At 38.4% G+C, this 26,863-nt stretch overlaps 3 protein-coding genes and 1 pseudogene across 3 annotated transcripts; 2 read left to right on the top strand and 2 right to left on the bottom strand.

The window, feature by feature from the left end:
- Nucleotides 1-238: 238 nt before the first annotated feature.
- LOC121239067 lies at nt 239-4,471 on the bottom strand. Its single transcript, XM_041136189.1, has 5 exons — nt 4,251-4,471; nt 2,862-3,989; nt 1,989-2,195; nt 1,192-1,659; nt 239-822 (listed from the first exon to the last, which is right to left on the bottom strand). Exons 1-5 carry the CDS (start codon nt 4,302-4,304, stop codon nt 775-777), a joined length of 1,905 nt encoding a protein of 634 aa, XP_040992123.1. The 5' UTR covers nt 4,305-4,471; the 3' UTR covers nt 239-774.
- Nucleotides 4,472-4,552: 81 nt separating this feature from the next.
- LOC121239520 lies at nt 4,553-6,848 on the bottom strand. The gene is made up of 2 exons (XM_041136779.1): nt 5,364-6,848; nt 4,553-5,259 (listed from the first exon to the last, which is right to left on the bottom strand). Exons 1-2 carry the CDS (start codon nt 6,538-6,540, stop codon nt 4,574-4,576), a joined length of 1,863 nt encoding a protein of 620 aa, XP_040992713.1. The 5' UTR covers nt 6,541-6,848; the 3' UTR covers nt 4,553-4,573.
- Nucleotides 6,849-13,393: 6,545 nt separating this feature from the next.
- LOC121239064 (ATP-dependent zinc metalloprotease FTSH 9, chloroplastic-like) lies at nt 13,394-25,024 on the top strand. The gene is made up of 14 exons (XM_041136185.1): nt 13,394-13,545; nt 13,678-14,559; nt 15,344-15,409; nt 15,485-15,619; nt 15,873-15,938; nt 16,317-16,502; nt 16,608-16,694; nt 16,782-16,895; nt 17,013-17,137; nt 17,249-17,357; nt 18,109-18,234; nt 19,048-19,371; nt 19,478-19,601; nt 24,318-25,024. The coding sequence occupies exons 2-14, from the start codon at nt 13,687-13,689 to the stop codon at nt 24,440-24,442; spliced, it is 2,460 nt and encodes an 819-aa protein (XP_040992119.1). The 5' UTR covers nt 13,394-13,545; nt 13,678-13,686; the 3' UTR covers nt 24,443-25,024.
- On the top strand, nt 18,505-18,622 carry LOC121240151 (annotated as a pseudogene).
- Nucleotides 25,025-26,863: the final 1,839 nt, after the last annotated feature.

Raw genomic sequence — 26,863 nt, 5'->3', positions numbered from 1 at the left:
TACCAACAATATATATATATTTTTCTTTTATAAATGTAATGGAATAACAAGCTGTGATATATTTATCCACGAGCTTGTAATGTATATAGCATAATTCTATTTTTAATGATAAACAACGCATTGATCTAGGTCCTTGCAAATTTTATTAACCAAAACCGTGCAATTGACCCCTACAGTACTGGCAAATGAAATAGTTATACGAAGAACCAGAGACATGTTGTTTCATTCTAAAAAGGCATTAGCACATGAGAGAGTAAGATCATGTAGTTGTTAACATATGTACTAAATTAGCAACTGTTCTTTCAAGTAGAAACCTATAATAAATTACCTCCAATACATGAACTAGATTAGTTTATCTACAGCTCAGCTCAAAGCAAGCCTCTTTCAAATTGGCATGATGATAATGCAGCTCGACAAAAAATGTGAGGCATTTCAGCTTCACTTCTATAAACTGGTTAATAAATCCAGCATGATCTGTGTTACCTACCTTCCTCTCTCTCTCTCTCTCTCTCTATATATATATATGAAGTTGGCTTCGACGCTCTCTCTGCATGGCCATCATTTGCCTTCTGGGTTGGCAACCACCTCTTTGGATGTTGTTTCATTTTTCAACGACTCAGTGATCTTAAGCTGGCAAGTTCATCTTCCCAAATAATGTATGTATCCTCTGATCTAATCAAGTCTCCAGATTCACCTTTGAACTCCTCCACAGCGTCTAATCTATCATGGCCCTCAACTTTAATTGGCCGATCAGTGACATTCATATATGATCAATCAACTTTCCGAGATAGACTTGATTGGAAGATCAGGATTAGATGGGTCCTGTTTTATGTCAAAGACAAAGGTGTCAAATGTAAGTATGGTACCTTCTTTGCCTTTTTTCATTTTCTTTTTGCAGTATTGCAAAGTAATGAAAATGCATGATTTGGGGTAGTCGATGATCATTGAAAACAATTGTTATTTTGAAACTTCATTCTTAGAGAGCATTTTAATGCCAAAACATCTGATGAATTAGCTTTGCCATATGGAGTTTATTAGTTTTTCCACTTTGGTTTATTGTAATTTAGTGTAGGGATAGTTCAGTTGGGATATGTGTTTTTTCTTTTTTTTTTTTTTCGCATCTTCTCCTAATTTTTTCCTTTTATCTCTTTCTTGTTTAAAGTCAGATGATATAAAATGCAAAATACTAACCTCTTCTGCAATAGTTGCAGGGACGTCCGGATTTTCCTTTTCAACAGCAAGTTTTGATGGATCTACCGCTTCACATTCTGTCAACTTTTGAGATTCTTCCGAATTACATGTAGTATCACCAGACTTTGGCAGGTGAATTATGGTGTCATGTTCATGTAGTTTTCTTGAATCTTCTGTTTCTTCTTCGGTTCTTGAATCTTCGATCTCCTCCAATGATTTTAATGGACCGCAAATAGCTTCACCTTCACTAGATTTTCTGGAGTTCGCATCGAAATCTTCTATGAGTTTTGAACCAGTAGGCTCATCTGGTTCTGGGGATTCCAAAACGGTCTCCTGTTTGATAAAGGGTTGGGGCTCACCTTCACTTTTTTCAACAGACTTAAATTTCTCGTTGTCTCCCTTCTCACTGACAATTGGGTCATTGACTTTGTAAATGGTGCTGGCTTCTGCAATAAACTTCTCTGGTTCCTGTTCGATGTTATAAATGAAACCCATCTTAGACAAATCATCTGTTGTTTTTCCACTACTCCTTGGATTAATTATTTTTCCTCTTTCTTTCTACATGCTAATTAAAGATATACCCAATAATTATTTGTTGGAGTTGGAAAAATATTGAAAATGTGAAAATCATGTTAAATATTATATCATTCATCAAAGAAATATAAGTAGAGATAAAATTCAATGGTAATTGAATAAAACTAGACGAGGCATATCCAAAAAACGGGGGAAAAAAAACAACTATAGGGAACTAACTATCGAAACTCATAAATAATTCAGGAAAGATGGCCATCTCGTACCATTGTCCCAAGTATGTTATTGTTGTCTTCTATTGATTTTGATAGGCCAGTGCTAACTGTATGACTGATCCATGTTTCTGATTCATCTTTGATGGCTTGATAAGATTGTGAATTTTCGTTTCCATCCTTGTCATCAGGCTTGGGTTCATTCAAGTTGTCAACAGTGCTTGTTTCTTCAGTTGACTTCTCTGGAGGATTGCATGGTTCCTGTTTAGTATGAAGTAAATATATTGGTAAGAATATTTCATTTTTCACATTGAAGCATCTTTGTATATCCTGATATTTCTAGTTATGAAAGCAACAAAAATGGACACGTTATACGGCAACATTGATATGCATGTTTTGGTGGGTGTGGTCATGTGTGTGTGTGTGTGAGAGAGAGAGAGAGAGAGAGAGAGAGAGAGAGAGAGAGAGAGCAAATACTAATCCTAAGAAGTAAAACAAATACACACATATCATATTAAAAAAATAATTGAGGCACTATTCAATATAAATATACTCTTCCCATTTCCTAGTTACAAATAAGACTAGGCTTCATAGGCTCAACTATGATGTTCTTTCTTGATCTAATGTATGCACAAAAGTATTCATTATTGTAATAGGATCACTAACCAGCAAATTTTCAGAACCACGATTATTAGATCGGTAAGTACTTGAATCCTCCACCGCATATTTTGCATTTTGAGGTCCAGTTGGAGTTAAATTCAAAGTTTGTTGTTTATCCGATGAATTAGTATTTGTAATGTCCTCCAAAAGAGATTGTAGGATATCCATGTGTATGTTTTGATTTGGATATGATGAGGCTTGACCAATTTGGATATTTTCTGCTAATATGGAATTTGGAGATGATGAGGAGCTTGAGTTGGTAGTGACCTCTTCAATCACCCATTCTGTCCGTGCAACTGACGCATTTGGGTCATCAGAATTATGGTATATCCCAGAAGCTCCACTTGCTATGACACTTTGTTCGTCTCCATTCTCTTGAATTGATTTCAAATTTTCTGGAGCTAATTTCAAAGGTGGTTGTTCATCCAGTGTACTGGCTTTTTCAGTGTTCTCCAACTGAGATTGTAAAATATCTCCGTGTATCTTTGGATTTGAGTTTGATGAGGCTTGATCCATGGGGGTCTTTCCTGTCAATACAGACTTTGGAGATAAGGATGAAGAGTTTATATGGACGTCTTCAATTGACGACTCTTGCTGCTCTGTTGATGCATTGGGATCATCATAATTCTGGTTCACCCCAAAAGCTCCTCTTGGTAAGACACTTTGTTCATCTCCACTCTCTTGAATTGATTCCAAGTTTTCTGGGGCTAAATTCAGAGGTGGTTGTTCATCCAGTGTACTAGTTTTTGCTGTGTCCTCCAAATGAGATTGTAAAATATCTAGGTGTATCATTTGATCGATTGGGATCTTTTCTATGGACACAGACTTTGGAGATGAGGATGAATAGTTGATCAGGACGTCTTGAATCACCAGCTCTTGCTGCTCAGCTGATGCATTATGATCATCATAAGTCTGGTTTACTCCATAAGTTTGAATTGATATGGACTTTGGAGATAATGATGGCCTTGAGTTGATAGTGACCTCTTCAATCACCAGATCTTGTTGTGCAGTTGATGCAATAGGATCATCAGAATTTTGGTTTACCCTACAAGCCCCACTTTCTACAATGCTTCGTTCACCTCCACTCTCTTGAGGCGATTTAAAGTATTCTTTGGCCTCAATTGGCTTTGGCATGCCCATGATGATCTCATTTTCAGTTAGCTTTACTTGATTTCCTCCAACATCATCATTAGGCTTTGAGTTCTTCTCAATTGGTTTCTCAGAGTCAGATATGGCTTGATGCTCAGTAGGCTTTTCAATCTCTTGCTTGTTCAGTAGCTGCCATCCATCATCTGTGTCTTCATTCATCTTCAATTCTTCCATGTTGGATATTGCGGGGTCTGTTGTGTGATTAACATCATAGACAACATTCGTCTTGTGAGGGTATGATAAGTCCTGATCAATTTTCATGAGACCAAAGGTGAGTATAAAAGCTAACTATTCTTGTTTTTACTTCTTAAATTGAATATTTTATTAGTGTAGGTCCTAACAAGAGGTAATAATACTAAGAAAAAAATTATTGAAAGTTATTTGTTAATTTACCATAACATAACCTTTGATTTTCAAATGATTTCATTTGAACATCTTCAGATTTGAATTTGTGTGATGTTACAAAGTATATATAAGAATATCTATAATATCATAAAAATCACTGACCTCTGGTTTTTCAGAATGAACTTCACATGAATGAGGCACCAACTCCAATTGCATTGTTTTTTTCAGATTTCCAAATGAAGACGGATCTGAATAATCAGAAAACTGGGATTTGGGTTCCAAAACTCCTTCAACTACTTGTTTGACATCATTATGGATTTTGGGGTCAATGTTTATTGACCAAGCTTGACTGTCTCCAGATATGTCTATTGTTGAGGATGACAATGAACTCACATCAGTTGATTCTTGATCATCTACCTTTAGTGGATTTATAGGTGACGCAACAACATCCTCAGAAGTCTCGTTGGGTCGGGACAATTCTAATCCTACAATATCCCCTGGCTGACTTCATGTGTTCCTCTTGATTCTTCTTCATTTTCCTCTATTCCAGATTGATGAGATGAGGCTCCCCACATTTCTTCACTGCCAAAAGTGTTTTCCTTTTCACTTTCCTCATCATATGTCAATGATTCTCCATCTGTGGCTGAATTGGAGCCATCTACTGTTAGTGGAGGTGAACCAACTTCTGAGACCTCCACTTGCAAATCGGAAGCTATGGAGCAGTTTGAAGTATGATAAGAGCACTGACCAACAACTAAACCCCGATCACCCATACTGTTCATTTCATTTGCTGATGGGCTAGAATCAAATGGGTCATTTTCAGGCTCAACCAGTAAACAACTTGTAGACTTTTGAGCAGGATTTGATTCCACATCTTCTAAAACCCCTGCTACATAAGCATTGAAGTTCTGTTCATTTTCTATAGATGAAGATAATGAGTTTGACTCATCACTGCTGCTTAACGACTCCATGCCGTGAGATCTTTCCATTTCGTCCTCTCCTTTGATGCCATTCGGACCATTTTTGGTATTTATATCCTCTTCATGCGTGATTTCCACTGAGTTTATTATCTGATTGAGAGCTTCTGCTCCAGTTTCAACAAGACCAGGGGTGCCATGAATATCTTCTTTATGTAAGAATTGTTCCATTCGCTGATCATGGTCTCCAATTCCTGCAAGGAAAGAATAGATTTAGAAGCAGAAGTCACAGAAGTTTCCTAATCAAGGAAGAAGAAAGAAAGCATTTTAAGTAACGAAGATCTCAAAATGGCATTACTTGGCTGCCTATTGAATTTGGGGTATCCCGATCCCTCCAATACCCCTTTCCTCTCTGCAACAAAAAAAGGGTTAAAGTTTTTGCCGCGACGATCTTGCTTGGATTCCAATGGGAAAGAAGGTCCTAAACTGAAGCTTTCATGCCTGCAGAATAGCGTTTCCTTATGAGCTGCCATGAATTCTTGATGAAAACTATCTCCCCTGAGATTAGGCTTTTCTTCAAGTGGGTCATAGGGAAGGTCAAATGGGTTCTGTTTCGGAAACAAAATAGAAGGAGCTGTATCAGGCAATTCTAAGCCTTCAGTTTCGTCTAGAATACTTAGATCAATAGTGTTGTTTCTTGCAAGAAAAATTGGAGAAATTTGATTAGAAGGAACACTGCGCATGCCACCCCAGCCCCTTTCAACCTGCATGCTAAATAACTTTCTCGCTCTTCTTTTTGCAATTAGACTTTCCAGCCTCCTGTTCCTTTCTATCTCTGAAAAACCCAAATCCATAAGATTTTTCTGATCATCCTCTGTCCATTTCACAGCACTATTCCTATCCTCCTGTGTCTCCTCTTCATCATCATCGTCTGCTTCTTCCATGTTGGGAGCCTCTATCCTAGTACCACCAACATCAAATTTACAAGCTTGTCGTGTGCCATCACTTGACTTGATTTGGGACTCTAAATCTTCGGAAGATAAGAATGGGCGGTGTTTATCAAGACTTCGAATATCTTCAGCTGCCGAGACATCAGAAGAGGCTCCATGTTTAGAAGAATAACTTTCTTCTTCGTTCTTACCAGTTTGTTCATCCATTTCTCTGTTCTTTCTTCGCCTACTTGTTACCCTTTGTAAGTAAGAGCAATCATTTCTATTGAAAGCAATATCATATTCAACAGACCCAGAATTCTTGCGTAACATCCCATTTTTCCTTCTTCCATCTCCTTTGACACAACGGATGTAGGACTGTTCCGAACTCCAAAAGATTCTAAGAAGAATAGCAATACAAACTATAAATGGGGAAGTGTAGGCCAAAAAGTTGAGGATGAAAGGAAGAAATATGTATACGAGGAGGAAGAACATAGAAACCGAAAAAGCAAATGGATGATTCTGTATAAATCTATAGCTGATATTGATGGAAAACTCAAGGATTCTACAAATCCAAGCTTCAACACCCTTTACATCAATACCCATATCAACTTCTTTCGACACTGTAAAAGGAATAGATTCCAACCAATTTGAATATATAGATCACGACCCACGTCTAGAAACTGATGAACAAAAATACCCACATTTGGAAGAGCACCCTAAAAGTCAGTCTGCACAAATTTAGAGTTGGGGGGGATGAGTTTATTCATAGAAAACTTAAAGAACTGTGGGAAACAAATGAACAGAAAGATGGAGAAAAGAGGTTAGCTTTCCACGAAAATGTTTAGCAGTCAAAAGCTTAGCTTTGTTCCCCATAGCTCTGGGATTGGTCTGTCATTTTTAGAAAATTAATGTTTGGCAAATAGCTGTTGGAGATCCTAGAATTCAGTAGTTTGACATTCTATTTATCTTCCTGTGTTGGTGGGATAACAAGGACAAAATAGTAAACAGGTATAGCAAGGACCGGTGGTTGTTACATTGTGTAGAAAAAAAAGTGTATTTCTCACAAGGTCTCTCCCATCACGACCTTGTGGTTGTCGGTAATCGACGTTTACCTCCACACATATTTGTTATTAAAAAATGGTATTTTCAGTAGGGATGCCAAATTGTATTAACGGATAGTGTTTATATCGTGTTAAGGTATGTACATTATATTTAATGGGTCAACACGAACACGACCCGTTAAGGATTTCATTTCAAAATTCTAAACCCGAACACGACACGTTAAGATAACGGATTGATACGACACGACCTGTTTGAAAGAACTAAAATAAATCTGGAATTGCTTACCAGATACGTATGCATTCGTATTCATATATATAAGTAAAGTTGTTATAAAGGATAATATTTACAAGAATTTAAACTTAAGTATAAAAGTTAACTGCTGCAGAACAACGTGAAGAGGAAAAACAGAGAACCACTTCAACCACCAAACTACGATTTCTTCGGTAAGTTACGTAGTTTGAATATCGGTTATTATAGATTGAACTTTATCCTTATCATTCCCCCGTAAACTAGCAGGGAGATCCAAAACAGAGAGCTTTTCCCGAAAATAACAGAACCGATCAGCTGTATGGCCCTTGGTAAAGATATCTGCAAGTTAGAGAGAACTGGGAATGTGTTGAAAAATAATATCTCAATTAGCCACCTTTTCACGGACAAAATGGTAATCCACTTTAATATGTTTAGATCGTGCATGAAAAATTGGATTAGAGGCAAGGGCTAAAGTATTGATATTATCACACCAAGCAACGGGAGCAGAATCAAGAGAAATCTTTAGCTCACACAAAAGCATGCGCAACCAATAAACTTCAGCCCAAGAGCTAAACACCGGTATTCTGCTTCAGTACTCGATTTAGAGACCATAGGTTTTTTCTTAGCTGACCAAGATATTAGATTGGGTTCAATGTAAACACCATAACCACATGTTGATCTTCTATCATCAGGATCACCAGCCCGATCAGAGTCACAATAAGCATTAATATCAAAAGAACCAGGCTTGTAGAAAAGACCATAATCAAGCGTATTCTTCAAGTATCGCAGCACACGTTTGGCTGCTGTCCAATGAGCCGTGGTTGGAGCTTGCATGTGTTGATAAAGTTGATTCACTGAGTACGAGATGTCGGGACGTGTGAGCGTAACATATTGTAAAGCCCCCACTGTTTGCCGATATTCAGAAGGATCCTGAAGAGCTTCTCCATCATACTTGGATAGTTTGGTCCCAAGACACAGGGTGCTCGATATGGACGAATACCAAGCAGTTTCACACGGTCCAAATGATCAATAATGTACCGTGTTTGCTGAAGATGTAATCCCGAAGGATTACGTGTGACTTCAATACCCAAGAAATACGACAACTGACCCAGATCCTTCATAGCAAACTCATGTTGTAGTTGAGAAATAAGAGAGGTAATGAAGTCTCGATGATTTGAGGTAACAAGAATATCATCCACATATACTAATAAAAACACATGGACTGTTCGAAGATGATAAGTAAATAAAGAAGGATCAACTTGTGAATTTTGAAAGCCAAGTGTCAACAGAGCCATGGATAGTCGATTAAACCAAGCCCTTCAGTTGAGTCATATAGACCTCTTCTTCTAAAATGTCATGGAGAAAAGCATTAGAAACATCAAGTTGCCGAATTTGCTAATTGAAAGAAACGACAAGTGCAAGAACCATACAAACAGTGGAAGGTTTGATGACCGAGCTGAATGTATCATGAAAATCAATACCACTTCTCTGAAGATAACCAATAGCAACTAGTCTAGCCTTGTGACGTTCAATACTGCCATGAGGTCGCCGCTTGAGCTTAAAGACCCATTTTCACCGTCGTATTCCGCTTGAACCAATCAATTGCAGTATCATTGGCACTAGCATTGTCAACTGTAATACACAACACTTTTCGAATTCTCCAATCATTTATACAATCATCTATCTTCGCCTCAATGGATGCACCCTTATGATCTACAATTTCTTTGAAGTCAATAATTCGTTTATGCAAATTCTACTCACTATCAATGTAATGTGTTGTGATACACATGTAACAAACGTTCTGTATGGACGTCCATGTGTCAGTCGTAAATGACACTTTCTGGCAAGTGGTAATAAACATATTCTTCATCTCCACATTCTCCTTCGCATGCCTCTTCATACAATCTCGCATCATCGTATACTGTGATGTAATGGAAAATCGTGGCTCAATAGTTTGTACAAAATTTCGGAAGCCTTTTTTGTCGACTGTGGTAAAAGGCATTTTATTAGTAATTATCATCTCTGCAAGCATGTCACTCAACATCTTCTTACTGTATTGAGGGATGACCAATTTCTTAACCTGTGTACCATTAGTGGCCGTAAAAGTTTCGTAACTGAGTTTGGTCTGATCAGTGGTCGCCAATCCCTTCGTGATCTTATACCACTGGCAACCATTAAGATGTGCTATTAATACACTGGTGCCTTGTTTATTATAATGGCAACCACAAAATTGCCTACAGTGGTGATATCTTGCTTGCGGGTTCGCACGATTACTAGGGATTTTGGTGAAATATTCTTATGTCTATGACCTTTTTTTAGAAGGTCGTGGTGGTCGATCGTGCTCAATGGGTATCTCTTCTTATTCGTTGAACATATCCTCATCTTCTATATCTACTGGGAGTCGACTACTCGCACATGAAGTGGCTACTCTAGATGTGGCTCTAGGGGTGGAAGTACCCACCGGTATAGGAATAGTAGCATTGGCATCTGCCACATCCCTTTGTAGACCATCGTCTTTATTAGGTGTAACATCCATATTATAATCAAAGAAGCTGAAAAAATAAATTAGAAATAAAAAATTAATTTAAAAAAACATGTACTCTATATATATATATGTGGAAATGACTGAAAAGTTGGAAACAAAGTGTGGCACCACAGTCTACAATAAAGATTAAAACATTTCTACTTTCTAAAAGGATTAAAATAAAGTATTTTTGTTTTTTGACAAGTAGAAAAAAATAAAGTGTGAATGACTAAAGAAGCATACATAAAGATTTGTATAAATCATTAAATTATAAATTGGAAGCTTGCTGCCACAAAGTCAATCTCTAATGAAATATTATCCGAGCAAATTTCAGGATAGGTAGATGCATTGACGTTGGTGTTGTGCCATGAATTATTCTCATATTGATAGGTTACACTAGGGTAAAAACATATGGCATGAGACTAATATGAACACTATGCACAGCATGGAAACCAACTAAGAAAAATAATCAAAAGAGAGAATTATCTATCTTCTAAAAATCCTACAACTCTATAAACCAAAGAAACCACCGGTAAGAAATTTATCGTCTCAGAATTCTTACTGCCAGATTTTTCTATTATTAATTACTATTACTATCTCCCTTAGAAAGAAAACTCAAAAAAGAGTTATCATATACTAAGAGTCATGTATATATGGATGGTAAATATTTAATAATAGTTAATCTAAGTTGAAATTCCTAAAAACTCATAATAATTGACAATGATTGCTAACTCCTTAGGAAACCTAGAAATCTTATTTAAGTATCTTACTCTGGGTCTTTACTATAAGTTGTAAACAATGAAATCCTTCTTCTTCTTCTTCTTCTTTTTTTTTTTTTTTTTTTTTTTTTTTTTAATTTATTTTTTATTTATTTATTTTTTTTATTTTTAAATTAGTACTCAAAGATTTTATTAAAAAATACAAAAAGTGTGTTGATGTTGTGTTTGGCAGCCCGAGCACTTCCGCAATAACCAAGCTCACGCTACCTGCAACTGAGAAGAAAGGACTCCGGCGACGTCTAGGATCACTCTGATGTTAAAGTCAGTGAACAACCATCTAGTGATAAGAACAATTCTGAATAATAGTAAGAACAATCGAAATTAAGAGAGACCTCCCGTAGAAGGGATAATCGTTATTTATACCTGATCCGGGTTTCGCTACCGAGGGGGATCATGACATGTCAGGTGTCAGACCTACTACCACTCATTTCTTGCTGTCGTAGTGTGTTAGTCCGTGTCTTAGGCAATTGAGGGAGATCGTGGCGTGTCAGCTGTGCTAGTTTAGTCCTACTGCCACCTTTCTACCAGGGTTGGGTGTCAGGTCGTGGGCAAATCGTCCTTTGTACTTGGAGTGCATCGTTGCCTGCCGGGTCTCCTGACACATGCATTGAATGCGGCGTGCCTTCAGTCTAACGAGTTCATGATCGAGCACGTTCAGCCGTCCTTGTGCAGTTGGGCATCCTGTCCGGCGCTCTGTAGTAGGGCTCGGTAGGCTGCCGAGCCTCGAGACGATCCCATTGATATATTCGAGCTTGACGCTAAAAGGCCTTCCCAGGTAGGTTTGCGGTCACGAGCTCAGCATGTGATCCTCTGGTCCGGACTTTTAGCCCATGGGAGGGTTTTGTCTTTGGACCTGGAGTTCCGTGACTTGACCTCTTTGGACCTGGGCCCTTCTGGGATGGCCCCTCCCTCACAAGGTGTATGACATCTTTTCAATCTACTGGTTCAAGCTACATTCCTTTTGCCCATACCTTGCCCTTTAAAGTCATCAACTTTGACAAATTTCCAATTTCACAATATATATATATACACGCACCCAACTTAGCCAGCTAACTGTCCTCGTGATAAAATGACCAGCTAAACCCAATCTTCCAACGTATACATTTTCCAGACGCTCTTGTTCATGAATGCTTCAACTAAAATTTGTCCAATACTAAAAAGATCTTAGAATATCCACATGATCCATTAATTCGAGTTCAATGTTCTATTTTTCACCAAAGTTGGAAGCACATTATTCTCAGTAGAGCACAAAAATTGATCGGAAAATATATGAAGCTCCTCATTTATATATGCCAGTCACCTCATCCCTAAGTACTTCAAAGCCAAAATTTTGTAAGCAACTCCCCTTATAGAAACAAGGTGGAGAGAAACTTACCAATACAAAAATATTGACGTAAGAATTAAAATAATAATAATAGAAAAGAGAAGTTAATATCAAGATGCCAGAGGTTAGGTCCTTAAAGTTTAGTATGCAAGGCTCAACGCTCTCCTAATAGTAGAAAACGAATTTGGTGGTGAAAGTCAAAGCCATTCATTATATTGAGCCATTCAGGGCTCATGATATAGATAAAATGAAAATGAAAAAAAAAAAAAAAACTTGTAAGAGACCTGGTTAGAGGTTGACGATTAAAATTATTTTGTTAAATTCAAGGCATTTGTCCAGTTGGGATGGAGGCTAGGTGTTATACTCGGTGTTCACAGGGGAAAAACAAAACATTGTATTTTCTTTTTAATAAATTAGTGGGTAAAGGGGGAGAGCAAGACTGAAATTCTCCCTATGATTGTAACCATAAAAGCATCAATTTTGTTAGTTCACAGTTTCATTTTCACAAACACCTTCCATGCATATACTGGTGCCATTTTAAAGTGTTCTACTCCACTGTAATCCGTTCCATTTTATATTTACAAGCAATCCAACATGCCAACAACCAACAACTAGACTCAAAACAACTAATTCTTGACAACCCAACAACATAAAAAAAAAGAAAAAAAAAAGAAAAAAGAAAAATTACAAAAATTACATGATTTAGAGAAAGAAAGTTAAGGTAATTTAGGGAAGAAGGAAAATGGGGTAATGCGTTTTGGACCCCGTGTGAAGAAACGATGTCAAACGACGTTCTTTAGTTTTTTTTTTTTTTTTTTAAATCTAGATGTAATTGCTGTTTTAGATCTGGTTTTTTATTTTTAAAAAAAGTCGGAGTTCGAAATTCTGTGAAACTCCAAACTCTGACTTTGACAGTAATCTTGGAGTCACTCCGACTCTGATTTCGCATTCCAAATACTTCAACTCTGTCAAATTCAAATTAAGAATTGAAGTTAGATGGACTTAGGCTTCGTTTGGAAGCTGAATTCACTTCAACTCACTTAAACTCATCATTATAACTTTTTCAAATCTCAATATAAAATATAATAAACAATTTAACTTTTTTAAATTTCAAAATAATAATAATATTAAAAAATAATATTCTAATAATATTTTATCATCTCAACTCAATTTAACTCAACTCAATTCAACATCTAAACACACTCTTAGAATCTGAATAGAAGTCGGACGGAATTAGAGTCAGTGGAGGAGGGTCTGCGCAGCTCTACCTTAAAGTCACAATTCAAGCCCAAATAATTCAAGAAGGAAGCCCAATAGATCAAAAATATCTTGAACCCACCGAGCATCATCTGAGTCCGTGGCCTAAAACTTCAGAAGCATCAGCAGCATGTGGTCCTCAGTCAGCGCCGAAGGTCGTGTTCCTGATCTGCGCAGCTAAGCTGCCACGGAATCACTTGCGATCCGCAGCTAAGCTAAGTTTTTTTCCACACGTGTCGGATAAACACGACCTCCGAGCATTAAACTCATGTGATCAGCGTCACAGACAATTTCCCCTTAATGTATTTCAAACCAATAACCAATAACGGACGACGTAATCGTACGGGCCGCACTTCAAATTCAGTCCGTCTGTCTCTGTGTGTCTTGTCTCAGACCTTGGCCTATCTCCATTGGTAGTGTAAAATATCTCTTCCTCTCGACTCTCGAGCACAAACCTGAATATACATACAAGGATATATAAAGAGAGAATTGTATAGATATATATTATTTATATTTTTAATTTTCAAATTAATTTTGGTTTTTAGGGTTTCGGAATGTCATCGGTGGATTCTCTATGTCCTATACTTCACCAAAATATCCATTTGAATTCGTATCGGAAGCTCCATCACTGTTATGGATTGCCCTTCTTTCGCGGTCAATCTAGGGTTTTTCAACAGAACGTAAACCGTTATATCCCGAGCTCTTTACCTTTCCCGTCTACCAACCTGTACGGGCAAGATACTTGTGTTTCAGAGAATTCGGAGAGGTTCAGTCTTTGGGGAGGTTTTAATAGGGACTGCGGGTTCAGAAAGAATCGGATTCGAGCTAATAGTCAGGACAGCGATTCGGCTACCGGTTCGAGCGGAGCGAGTGAGGGCGAGGGGAGCCAGAATCCCCCAAATTCGGGTTCTTCGACGCCGAATCGGCGGAGAGAAAAGCAAGGGAAAGGGAACTGGTGGTGGCCAAATGGGAAAAAATGGCAGTGGCAGCCCATAGTTCAGGCTCAGGAGATTGGAGTTGTGCTTTTGCAATTGGGGATTGTGATTTTCGTTATGCGGCTTCTCCGACCCGGGATTCCGCTACCGGGTTCGGAGCTGAGGTCTCCGACCACTTTCATAAGCGTGCCGTATAGTGAGTTTCTGAGTAAGATAAATAGCGATCAGGTGCAGAAGGTTGAGGTTGATGGGGTTCATATCATGTTTAAGTTGAAGTCTGAGCCGGGGAGTCAGGAAACTGAAGTTGGGGGAACGAGTAATAAGTTGCTCGAGTCCGAGTCTTTGCTTAGGAGTGTGGCGCCAACGAAGAGGATAGTTTACACAACCACTCGGCCTAGCGATATAAAAGCTCCATACGAGAAGATGCTCGAGAATGCAGTGGAGTTTGGGTCGCCCGATAGGCGGTCGGGTGGATTCTTGAACTCTGCATTGGTAAGCTTTTTTTTTTTTTTTTCTTTTCTTTTCCTGTTGTGGCGTTTAGTTCTATATCGCATTTCTGTTTACCTACGCTGTTGAATACATTGTAGATTATTCCTAAGTGTATAATCGTGTATTATGTTTCATCCCACATCATAACCTGTGTTAACAAACATAACATGCAAGAATAGCCTAAAAGTTTGCCACTTTTCCTCCACTGGCATGTAGACAATTACCTAAGTATCAGGTAAATCTCTTTGCTGGTAGCCAAGAATGACGAGTTCTTTTCTGCAATGACAAGTTTGCTAGCATAATGTTCTTGACTCATACGGTATCTATATTGTTGGTACGTCAACTAGCGGTTGTCTATTATGATGCACATAATATAGTTTTTCTAACGCTTGGAAAATATATATTTTTTTTTTCAGAAAAAAAATGCAAACTTAAGAAAAAACGGGGCAACCCTCCCAATGTTATTTTGTAGCTCAACTGTTATTGTAGTTTATTCAGAATCACAAATATGCCATACTTCAAGAAGTTACTTTACAATGAATTTAAGTTTTGCAAATACATAATATGTGTGCTTGCATAAAGAAACTAAAGATAATACTTTATTATTTTGTTAGGAGATTAAATTCTACAAGGCTGAATTCAGAACTGAAGTAAAAAAAAAAAATACTTGAGAAAAAAAGAACCGAAGTAAAAAATAAAATATCACTTCCGTAACTGCATTTTTTGTTGTAGTTTGTTTCTTGTGAGCTCTAAGTTCTATATCTTGGCTTTGAATTTTCGTTTGTAGATAGCTTTGTTTTACGTTGCTGTACTTGCTGGGCTTCTCCACCGGTTTCCTGTAAGCTTTTCCCAGGTATGAACCACATGTTTCTTTTTCTCATACCTCTGATGGTCAAAAGTAATGCGGTGAATATTGGCATGTATGCAGCATACAGCTGGCCAGATTAGGAATCGGAAATCTGGGGGTTCTAGTGGTGCAAAAGCATCTGAGCAAGGTGAAATAATCACATTTGCTGATGTTGCTGGTGTTGATGAGGCTAAGGAGGAGCTAGAAGAGATCGTGGTATGCTAGAGACTAGTCAGATTATCATTAAAAAAATTTCAAAATATATATGGAGTCCTAGATGCTTCCTTCTCATTCAGTAATTTTTTCAATATCTTCCTGGGCATTTAAGGGGGTATATTCATGACTTTCTTGTATCTTTTTCTATTTATAGTTGGATAAATTTCTTGTACACATCTTGTTGTACTTGGAATGTGCCTTTTGCACTTTTTAATAAAGAAAGTAATTTTTTATTGTGATCTTTGTTTGCTAGGAATTTCTTCGGAATCCTGATAGGTATATACGACTTGGTGCTCGTCCTCCTAGAGGTGTTCTCTTGGTAAGTTTTCAGAGACTAATAATGAATGTGGGCCTCATTATGAACCTATGAATATGAAGTTATGATGTCACTAGAAAGTTTTGATAACTACTTGGGTGAGGTCAACCCTTCTAATTCTCTTCGTAAAGATGTCCTATACCAGAAGTTAGTTATTGTTTCCCGCTGTCCAATCTACAAAATTTTCTGGTTGACATTTTTCATGATTTGCACCAGATGGTGTAAGATAAGCCAGATATCTCTTTAGACTTGAGTTTTTCCTTTGCTGAACTCTTGAATGCTTTCCATCCAGTGTTTGTATGCCATTCCATGTTGGTAGATTATTACCTGTGATATAAGTTTGACATGTAATTAGTACATGTGGCACTGTTTATCATACAGGTGGGTCTTCCTGGGACAGGTAAGACTCTTCTGGCAAAGGCTGTGGCTGGGGAAGCTGAAGTGCCGTTTATTAGTTGTTCTGCCAGTGAGTTTGTAGAGTTGTATGTTGGCATGGGTGCCTCCCGTGTGAGAGATCTATTTGCACGGGCAAAGAAGGAGGCACCATCAATAATCTTTATTGACGAGGCAAGAGTCTAGAAATCTCTTATTGTGTTGGATAATTTATGTTCAATCTTTGAAGTTGTCAATACATTTCGGGTTACATTTTTTTTTTTTTTTTTTTATATGTAGATTGATGCTGTAGCAAAAAGCCGTGATGGAAAATATCGAATTGTTAGCAATGATGAGCGAGAACAGACCTTGAATCAGCTGCTCACTGTAAGCTTACCAAGCCATAGTTTTCCAGTTTCTTTAGCATTTTATCTTAGTCACTGATGTCAATCAGTGTGTTTAATTATATTTCAGGAGATGGATGGGTTTGATAGTAACTCAGCCGTGATCGTTCTTGGAGCAACCAATCGCTCAGATGTATTAGATCCTGCACTTCGTCGACCAGGGAGATTTGACCGAGTGGTTATGGTTTGTATTCTTGTTCTCTTATCTGTCCAAAATCCAAATGTTGAAGTCTGACAAAGCATGTGCTCCTTAGCGGTTATCCATCAATAATGTTCGTATGGTTACTTCGTCTTCGTTTAGGTGGAACCGCCCGATAGGTGTGGAAGAGAAGCCATTTTAAAAGTACATGTTTCCAATAAAGAGCTTCCTCTTGCAAATGATGTTGACCTTGGTGGCATTGCCTCTATGACTACTGGTTTCACTGGGTACTTGCCTCCTTTTTCCAATCCATCTAGAAGCTGCTTCTTCTTTACAAAATCCTTTTTGTGGAAACCGTTGGAGTGAATCTTTGATTGTTTGTTTAAACTTTTGTTCAGGGCTGATCTTGCTAACTTAGTAAATGAAGCTGCTTTGTTGGCTGGAAGACAAAAGAAACTTATTGTGGAGAAAATTGATTTCATTCATGCAGTGGAAAGATCAATAGCTGTAAGTATTTAGGTCTTTGTCTCTGTCTGTCTGCTAGAAAGATAGATAGAGAGTTCTTTCTTTGGGTATGCTTATGTCTCATTCACGATCATCTTTTTTCTTCTTAAGCAAAATAGTTATGTAGATTGTAGTTTGCTGACTTATGACTGGAATGACACACCTGAATTGGTGATTCTCTCTCCTCCTAGTTCCAAATTGGGTCCTGACATTAGTGCTTTTCTTGATCTGGTTTCTTGGGTTTATTTATTTATTGGCACCGGGTGTCTAGGAACAACGTCCTGACTAATCCCAAGGGTGCACAGACCCTTGGCAAGGAGTTTTCCACAAGTGCACATCGGGTAATTCAAGGGGAAAATCCCCCAGTCCGATGGCCCCTAGAGATTGTTTGCACCCAAGGGGATTTGAACCTTAGACCTGGGGGGAGCATACCCCCAAGCCCAAGCCCAAGCCCTTTACCCCTTGAGCCAACCCCTAGGGGTTTTCTTGGGTTTATACCTTCTAAAGATTCCTTTTCCTCTTATATAATCACATATACTTGTGCTTTCTCCTTACTTCTCTTGAGAATGTCCTTATTTAGATATTTTAGTTGAGTGCATTTTGTATTGCACTCTCGATTTCATTGTCCTGGTACTTGAGGCTTTGCCCCTTCTTGAAGGAAAATGTTCAGTGCAATGTAAAAATCTATCAGTAAGTAAGTAAACTTATACCTAGATTAACTAACGGAGAAAATAAATGTAATTCCTTGTTTTAGGGCATAGAGAAGAAGACGGCTAAGTTGCAAGGAAGTGAGAAAGCTGTAGTTGCACGGCATGAAGTTGGTCATGCGGTAGTAAGCACTGCTGTTGCAAGTCTTCTTCCTGGACAACCACGTGTTGAGGTAAATCATTGGAATTGTTTACTGGAATGTTTTTAGTTCATACTTCTTCCTGTTCCCTCTTGTTATGGAATTGGAAAATACTGAACACTGGCTCCTTGAAATATGGTATTGCAACAGAAGGTCAGTGCTAGAGTTGCTGGAACCCTACAAATGATAGCTCGCTACCTAGTAGAAATACCTGTTGTTAAAACTATCCCAATAATTGATTATCCTCATTCCATACTTTATACAGTTGCATTAAAAATAATATGGTAGGGTCTGAAAAATGGAACGTATTGATGGGTCATCTCTTTCTAGAATGCTTTCCTTGCTACATCTAATGTTTGTGGCTATCCTGATCAATGGTTTCTTTCAATGCCATTTGATCCCGGAAACACCACATATATTATTTGTTACCATCGTTAGAGACTTATAAAAAAAAAAGAAAAATAATGCTTTTCTCTCTTTGTTGTGCATGTTTGCTTCTGTTATCTTTGGGCTGGAACATAGTTTGGTGTAAGGAATCTCATTTGGATGGGGAATTGTGTCATAAGATCATTCATTTGAAAATTATATATTGTTTGTTTTGAGATCTGAGTGTCAAGTTTAGCAAGCTTGAAATAGTAGGAGATATTAGGACCAGCACACATTCTATTAGTGAAACTAATAATGGACCTTTTACTTTTTGTTTATAAACAAATGTTGTTTAGCCTTTTTCTTATGTACTAGACAAAAGTTACTTATAAGGTAGAAAATGAAGAAAAATTTCTAGAAATGTTTGAAAAGAAATTGAATCCAGCATATGGTAATTGCTAAATGTTCTTTCTTTATTAGAAGTTAAGCATATTGCCAAGGTCAGGAGGAGCACTAGGCTTTACTTATACGCCTCCAACAAATGAAGATAGATATTTGTTGTTCATTGATGAGTTACGAGGCCGCTTGGTTACTCTTCTTGGAGGACGTGCAGCTGAAGAAGTGGTTTATTCAGGTCGTGTGTCAACTGGTGCCTTTGATGATATACGGCGAGCAACTGATATGGCGTACAAGGCAGTAGCTGAATATGGCCTTAATGAGACCATAGGCCCTGTCTCTATAGCCATACTTTCTGGTGGTGGGATTGAGGAGTCTGGGGGAGCTGTTCCTTGGGGAAGGGATCAGGTCCTGTGATTTTGACTTTGTTGCTGGGCTCCTATTATATTTACTGTAAATACTTTTTTATAATTAGTATTTACTGTAAATACTGATATAGAATGACCATTAACAGGGGCATCTTGTCGATCTTGTTCAAAGAGAGGTGAAGGCATTGTTGCAATCTGCTTTGGACATAGCACTTTCAGTTGTGCGTGCTAATCCTACTGTTTTAGAGGGCCTTGGTGCCTATTTGGAAGGTGATACTCACCCTCTCCTATGTGTGCGTGTGCGTGTGCGTGTGCGTGTGCGGTATATATATAGGGGTCTGTGTGTGTGTATATGTATGCATATATCGGTGTGCATGCACACTTGTCTGTACTGTTTACTGCTTCCTTGGTAATATTTTCTGCACCACCACACAACTTGCTAGCATTCACATGACGTTAAGAATTTTAAATTCTGGGTCTGTCTGGCAGAGAAAACGTGGTGGGAAGGTTTTCCTGATTATGAAAGCTATCAGGCTTAGAAAGTAAATAAACCTAGCCAGATTATAGATTTATCAAAGAACATAATATAGCAGATAATTGAAGAGAGACGGGGAAAAGTAGAATCATAAGGGGAGTTCAAGAGGTACATAGGAAGGAAATATAGGGTCCTTGATCAAGAGAAAACACTCAAATCTTTATTAATCAAGTTTTTTTTTTTTTTTTTAATAAGTAGTTGTATTGATAAAGATAGGCATAACCCAAGTACACCGGATGTATACATTTGAGTACACCAAATTAAGAACTAGAAACTGTTACAAGAAAGTTATGGAAGCTGAGACCATTTAACTCTAAAGCAATGACCCACATAAATAAAGCCTTCCAAAAAAAATCTCCTAAAATCCTCCCGAGGAATGTTCATGATCCTCAAAAAGTCTATCATTTCGTTCTCTCCAAATACACCAGAAAATACAAATAGGAGCCATCTTCCACATTGTTGCAATCTGTGGTGTCCCTGCGATCCCTCTCCAGCTAGCTAGTAGTTCCACCACCCTTCCCGGCATTACTCAAGCCAGTCCCATACTGCTGAAGAAGTAATTCCATGTCCCTTGCAAAATCACAATGTAGTAGTAAATGGTCTACCGATTCCCCACTATCTCTGCACATACAACACCAGTCTATAATTATAATTCCCCTCCTTCTTAGATTATCAATGGTTAGGATCTTCCCTAGAGCTGCTGTCCAAACAAAGAATGCAGCCTTGGGAGGTGCTTTACTCCTCCATATGTTTTTCCACAGAAAATTGGGCCTAGTTTGAGCTGAAAGTATATCATAAAAAGAGTGAACCAAGAATTTCCTTTTCTTAGAAGGTCTCCATTCCATTGTGTCTTCAGCTAGAACCCCAACAATGATGTTATACAGCAGGTTGAAGAACTCCAGCACACTCACTTCCCAATCTTGTGCCTCCCTAGTGAGGTTGATATTCCACACCTGTGAACCATGACTAATTGCCCTCACATCAGCCACCATAACTTCCTTATCTCGTGCAATTCTAAAAATATTAGGATAAGCATCCTTAAGAGTCGAATCTCCCACCCACACATCCTCCCAAAAGCTAATTTTGCTGCCATCCCCCAAACACAGCCGAGTGTTACTTGAATAATCCCCCCACCCTTGCCTTATATACTTCCACAACCCAACCCTGTAAGCCCCCCTCCCCTCATTAGAACACCAACCTCCCCTTACACTCTCATACTTCGCATCAATCACCCCTTTCCATAAGGCTTCCCTCGATTATAACGCTACAACCATTTCCCTAATAGAGCCTTATTGAAGAACCTAACGATACGGATCCCCAACCCACCATCTCTCAAAGGAGTACACACTATCCCAACCAACTAGATGAAATTTATACTCATCACCTAGACCACTCCACAGAAAATCGCGTTGGATTTTCTCAATCCTAGTTGCAATGCTTGCCGAAAGGGGGAATAAAGACAAGAAATATGTGGGAAGGTTAGATAGAGTTCTCTTTATAAGTGTGATTCGCCCCCCTTTCGATAAATATAACATTTTCCACCCGGCTAACCTACGCTCTAATTTCTCTAACACCTCCTTCCAAATTGTCTTGGCTTTGAAAGTTGCTCTCAACGGAAGACCAAGATACTTCAATGACAGCGAAGAAACCACACAACCCAATATGTTGGCCAATCCTCTAATATTTCTTTCCTCACCCACCGCAACCATATCTGTTTTAGTAAGGTTTATCTTTAATCTGGATGCCGCTTCAAAACATAGTAAGATGGCCTTCAAAGATTGAATATGTCTTACCTCATCCTCACAAAACAACAATGTATCATCTGCAAACAAAAGATGAGAAATAGTGGAGCCATGGTTAGCAGCCCCCGCTGAAAATCCTGAAAAAGACCCCCCTCTACCGCAGCCAACACCATTCTACTAAGAGCCTCCATCACAAGCACAAATAAGAGTGGTGATAGTAGATCACCTTATCGTAGCCCCCACAAACTATTAAAGAAACCCATAGGATCACCATTTAACAAAATCGAGAACCGAGCCGTAGTCACACATTGCTTCACCCACCCCTACTATCTTTCCCCAAAACCACATCTACTTAACAAATAAAACAGAAAATTCCAGTTGACGTGGTCATAGGCCCTCTCTATATCTAGTTTACATAAAATACCCGGTACTCCCGACTTAAGCCTGTTGTCCAAGCATTCATTAGCTATAAGAACTGAATCCAATATTTGTTAACCTCTCACAAATGCATTTTGGGACTTAGAAATAATCTTATCCATAACTGTGCTCATCCTGTTGGCAAGAACCTTGACAATTATCTTATACATACTGCCCACAAGGCTAATAGGCCTGAAATCTTGTACCTTTATTGCACCTACCTTTTTAGGGACAAGTGCAATAAAAGTAGTATTTAAACTTTTCTCAAATTTTCCAAACGAAAAGAATTCCAAAAAAACCTGCATAATCATCCTTCCCACCACCTCCCAAAGTTTGGAAAAATGCCATAGTGAAGCCATCCGGACCCGACGTTTTATCCTTATTCATTTTTCTGATTACTAGTTGTACATCTTCCTCTTCAAATGGTCTCTCTAACCAAACCATACTGTTTTGATCAATGGCCTCAAAAGCTAGACCATCTACTTTTGGTCTTCATGCATATGGTTCCGTCAATAGTTGTTCAAAGTGTCCAGCAACATGCTCTCTAATTACTGCTTGATCTGATGATAAACCTCCATCAATAGTCATGACTCTATGGCATTAAACCTCCTATGTGAGTTTGCAATTCGATGAAAATTTTTTGTACATTTATCCCCTTCCCTAAGCCACAATGATCTTGACTTTTGCCTCCACAAGATCTCCTCCATTAATATCAACCTTTCTACCTTTGAGACAACTTGGCCTTTGCGTTCATTCTCTTCTTCCACACCCTCCAGTCTTTGCAATTCTTGAAGGAGATTCTTCTTTTGTAATGTTACATTACCAAATACCTGTTCATTCCATATCTTCAAATCCACCTTCAAAGCTTTCAATTTTCCAGCCAAGACCTTGCTCGGGGTGGCCCTCTAGTTGATATGAATTCCACCTTTGCCTAACTGATTCCACAAACCCCTTCGCTTTTAACCACATATTCTCAAATTTGAACGGTCTTCTACTCCTTGAAATTCCTCCACAACCTAACACTATGGGAAAGTGATCAGAGCATAACTGAGGAAGCCTTTTCTGACATAACTCTGGAAATTGTGTTTCCCATGAAGGAGAAATGAGGAATCTGTCCAGCCTTGACCAAGCTTGGTTGTTAGACCAAGTATAGTCACCTCCCATGAGTAGTAAGTCCATGAGTTCTAGTTTGAATATTAAATCTGAGAATTCCACCATAGCTTGATTTTGTCGCCCCTCCCTCGATCTTTCGCTGGGAAATCTTGTCACATTGAAATCCCCACCAATACACCAAGGAACATCCCACCAAGTACATAGGCCTGTCAGCTCATCCCAAAGCAACCGTTGTTCACTATCCAAGTTGGGGCCATAAACCCCAACAAAGGCCCATTCAAAGCCATCTACAGAATTTCTAAAGGAAACATTCCACCGAGTAATCTCTCACAAATTCATCAATGTTCTCCACTACCCTTTTGTCCCACATGACCAAAATTCCACCCGAAGCCCCCTTTGAAGGTAAGTATGTCCATCCTACATATTGGCAGCTCCAAATATTCCGAATAGTTCTTCTTGTAATAATCTTAAACTTTGTTTCCTGCAAACAAATAATGTCCATCTTCCGTTGTCTTAACAATGATCTTATTTGGAGGCGTTTATTAATCTCATTCAACCCCCTAACATTCCAAATCAGAATTTTGGGATTCATTTATCAACAAATCCAGCCCTCCCTTTATTCCTACCACGACTTGCACTCCCCTTCTATTAATCAAGTTAAAACTCGCAAATAAAAATAAATAGATTGAACTTGAATTTTGTTTGTTACCGTGGTACTTTTCATAGACGCTAAAGTCTAATAAAAACTTGTCAAGAATCTATCACCAAAATCAAGCTATTTAGGAACCATATATAATACCTGATTTATCCCGAACTGAAACTAATTACCTAATCAATGCCTTAGATTAGCTCAAAGTCTAAGAAACCGCAGTTAGGAGTCTTGGAAACTTGTTGAAAGCTCTCTACCATGTATTTGCAGTAATTTGATTGGTGAAAATAAGAATAAGACCTGTGTTCATGATATATACTAAATGCGTGACCACTTCTTCTGAGTCTGGGGGCTGGTGAAAATAAGAACGTTGTTCAGGTTACCCTGAGTGGCCACTTCTTTTTAGTCTTGGGACTGTCTCATTAGTTAACTGGGTAACATGCAGATTGGGATTTTAAATCAGTGTTAGTTATATCATAGTAAGTGTGCCTACAGTTGGCCATGATGTTCTGATAGTGTTTCCTGTTCAGAGAAAGAGAAAGTTGAAGGCGAAGAGCTACAAGAGTGGTTGAAACTGGTTGTTGCCCCTACAGAACTTAAAGTTTTTATTGCAGGCAAGCAAGAGTCTCTTCTCCCACTGCAGACTGGCTCTTGAGAATGACTACCGCTTGTTCTACTTTTTTGTGTGAAAGAAGTTAGTTACCAAGCTTTTAGCCGGTGATGCGGTAATTGCGTCAGTGAACTCATTCTCCAGATTGGTCATGGCTCACCCTTACCACTTTGTATATTTCAGCGAGGTAAATTTTGGCTTTATTTATCGGCATCTACATCATGTTCCATATCTCACACTTCACCAGCTTAAAACCAAATATAGTGAGAAAGGGCTGAAGATTTATCTTGGTCAGAGGGCTCTCTATTGTCGCACGTTAACACGACACATTTGGGTTGCTGGAATCCATTGTACATTAGCTTTTATAATTTTGTTCACCTCTATACAGAGTCTGGGATTGATTGAAAAGAATGTCAGTATCTTCAATTGTAATTGCTATTCAGTTGTATATGCCATGGTTCCAATCATATCGCTCCACACATGTTAGTTCAGAAAGTCCAGATGAACGTTGTGAGTGCATTTAGTCATTCTAAAGGGCTTCTTTCATCTGTAGGGGCATTCTTCAGGACCACAAGTCATTGGATTTGAAAGAGAGCCATTTTTAAATTGATTAATTGTATTACTTTTGAATTATTGATCTAACTGGAAATGGTGCAGTACCAAACCAAAAAAGGCTCATCAATCGCTAACAAGTTTTCTATCTTTCCTTCTTTTCTTGTTCAAATTAAGCTATGGAAACTAACATATATCGGCTAGCAGGGCAAGTTAACTTTTCAGGCTCTGGTTGTTCATGGACTGGTAATTAGATTAAGCTGACAGCTTGAGGCTGACCACCAAAATAACACCAAGTGAAAGCTTGTTGGGCTTTAATAGATAGATCATAGAAAATCTCTAGAAAGAGAAGCTATTCATTCTCTCTAGTAAATCCAAATCTCTAGTAAGAGTGCCTTCGCCAAAGAGGAGGGTGAGAGCTGTGATATGCTTTCCACCCTCTTTTCCATCTCCATTTCCTTTTCACTTTGTGAATATGCTTCCATGGTAGTGCTTTCTTTTTTTTTTTTCTTCCCCTCTATCGGTTCGGTTTTCTTTAGATCTATTGCATTTCGGCCACAATCAGTCGACACGCGCCCCACCACGCCACCCTACTATCGCCGATCTACTGGGACAATGTGAAACTGCGACAAAAATCTTAGCGCGTGACCCTCACGCCCAGCTTGCTTCTGCACGTGGACTTCACGTGCCGTCGTGCCCTGACGACTCTATCGGCTACACGCGTTGTACTAGCAGGTTTCCCATCTCAAGATCTTTCAAATATGCCGTACCTCACCTCCCAACCATCGACACGTGGCCACCATGCGCCACCATATAGGCGCGGGAAGACAGATGATCTGTCGCAAATCTATCTATCTGATGTCGGTCTTTCTATTATATTATCGCTTTTTTTAACCGATGATTTTAAAAAAGGGATCACAGATCTCTCTAAAAAATATCTCAAGACAACAAATTGCAGTGCACTCATAGCTTGCACCGCCTCCATCTGTGGCTTACTTAAAAACCATCTTTTAAGATGGTGCTACACCCTCTTTGTAGGACATGGGTGGGGATCAAGAAATTGGTTTCAAAATTGGTTTTATTTTCATTATTTCCATCACTTTTACACTGTAGTTATTATATAAGGATGTTTGTTGGAGAACTCTACCCCCTTCATATATAATCTTTATTCCAATGAAATTTGCTTGCTTTATTGGGCTTTTAACAATTGAAGTACAAGTACACTTTTAGTAGCAGATAAGGATCATAAGGTACATGACAGCTAGAACTGAAATGGCAGATAATAACAATAATTAAGAAAATAACAGGCGAGGGGAACAAGAAAAAAGGAGAATCAATTCTTCTAGGGGCAGTCGGCCCTTCCACGTTAGCCATTATATTTTATTTAAAAAAAAAAGAAAGAAAAAAGAAGAAGAAGAAGAAGAAGAAGAAAAAATAATGGGAAAAAGATGAAAATGTTAGCTTGTTCTTCAAGTTTCCGAATGAGTTCTGTAGAAAAGTGGAAAAACTGGAATGAGCTGATCTTCTTAATTCACATTGTGCTTTGATTGTTGAAAGAAAGTGAAAAAAACTGGGAAAAACACTGGTCTTCTGCATTTAGTCTTCGGGGTCATCGTTTGGGTTGGCTTGGTAAGAAATTCCCGTTTGGTAAGAGGCGTGTGCAGTCCTGTTCGGTATAAGAAAGCCGAAGAAATAAATAATAATGTGTACACTTCAGTAGTTGAAACTTTAAAAAAAAAAAAATTAAACTTGTGTTTTCTCAGAAAATAGAGGGAAATGGTTTTTTTTTTCAATGTAATTGTTGGTTGGCTGCTTTATTTGATGCGCTTCATTTTGGGGTATTTATCTTTTACTTTGTTGAGTTGGTTTGCACCGGTTATTGTCTGAGTTTTCTTTGCTTCTGGGACATTATTT

Source organism: Juglans microcarpa x Juglans regia, chromosome 7D, assembly GCF_004785595.1.
Source record: "Juglans microcarpa x Juglans regia isolate MS1-56 chromosome 7D, Jm3101_v1.0, whole genome shotgun sequence".
Taxonomy (NCBI): domain Eukaryota; kingdom Viridiplantae; phylum Streptophyta; class Magnoliopsida; order Fagales; family Juglandaceae; genus Juglans; species Juglans microcarpa x Juglans regia.
The sequence above is the reverse complement of the archived record's forward strand: the minus strand, read 5'-3'. Positions and strand labels throughout refer to the sequence as shown.

Bases quoted from the DNA above. Each gene is read 5' to 3' on its own strand.
- LOC121239067 (XM_041136189.1), bottom strand. From the start codon at position 4,304: ATGCAATTGGAGTTGGTGCCTCATTCATGTGAAGTTCATTCTGAAAAA. The intron at 2,196-2,861 runs GTCACTACCAAC...CATACTAAACAG, and splicing joins CAGAATGGGTGATTGAAGAG to GAACCATGCAATCCTCCAGA. The intron at 823-1,191 runs GTTAGTATTTTG...GACATAAAACAG, and splicing joins CTGCAACTATTGCAGAAGAG to GACCCATCTAATCCTGATCT.
- LOC121239520 (XM_041136779.1), bottom strand. From the start codon at position 6,540: ATGGGTATTGATGTAAAGGGTGTTGAAGCTTGGATTTGTAGAATCCTT. The intron at 5,260-5,363 runs GTAATGCCATTT...CTTTCCTTGCAG, and splicing joins CAAATTCAATAGGCAGCCAA to GAATTGGAGACCATGATCAG.
- LOC121239064 (XM_041136185.1), top strand. From the start codon at position 13,687: ATGTCATCGGTGGATTCTCTATGTCCTATACTTCACCAAAATATCCAT. The intron at 17,358-18,108 runs GTAAGTATTTAG...TCCTTGTTTTAG, and splicing joins CAGTGGAAAGATCAATAGCT to GGCATAGAGAAGAAGACGGC. The intron at 19,372-19,477 runs GTCCTGTGATTT...GACCATTAACAG, and splicing joins TTCCTTGGGGAAGGGATCAG to GGGCATCTTGTCGATCTTGT.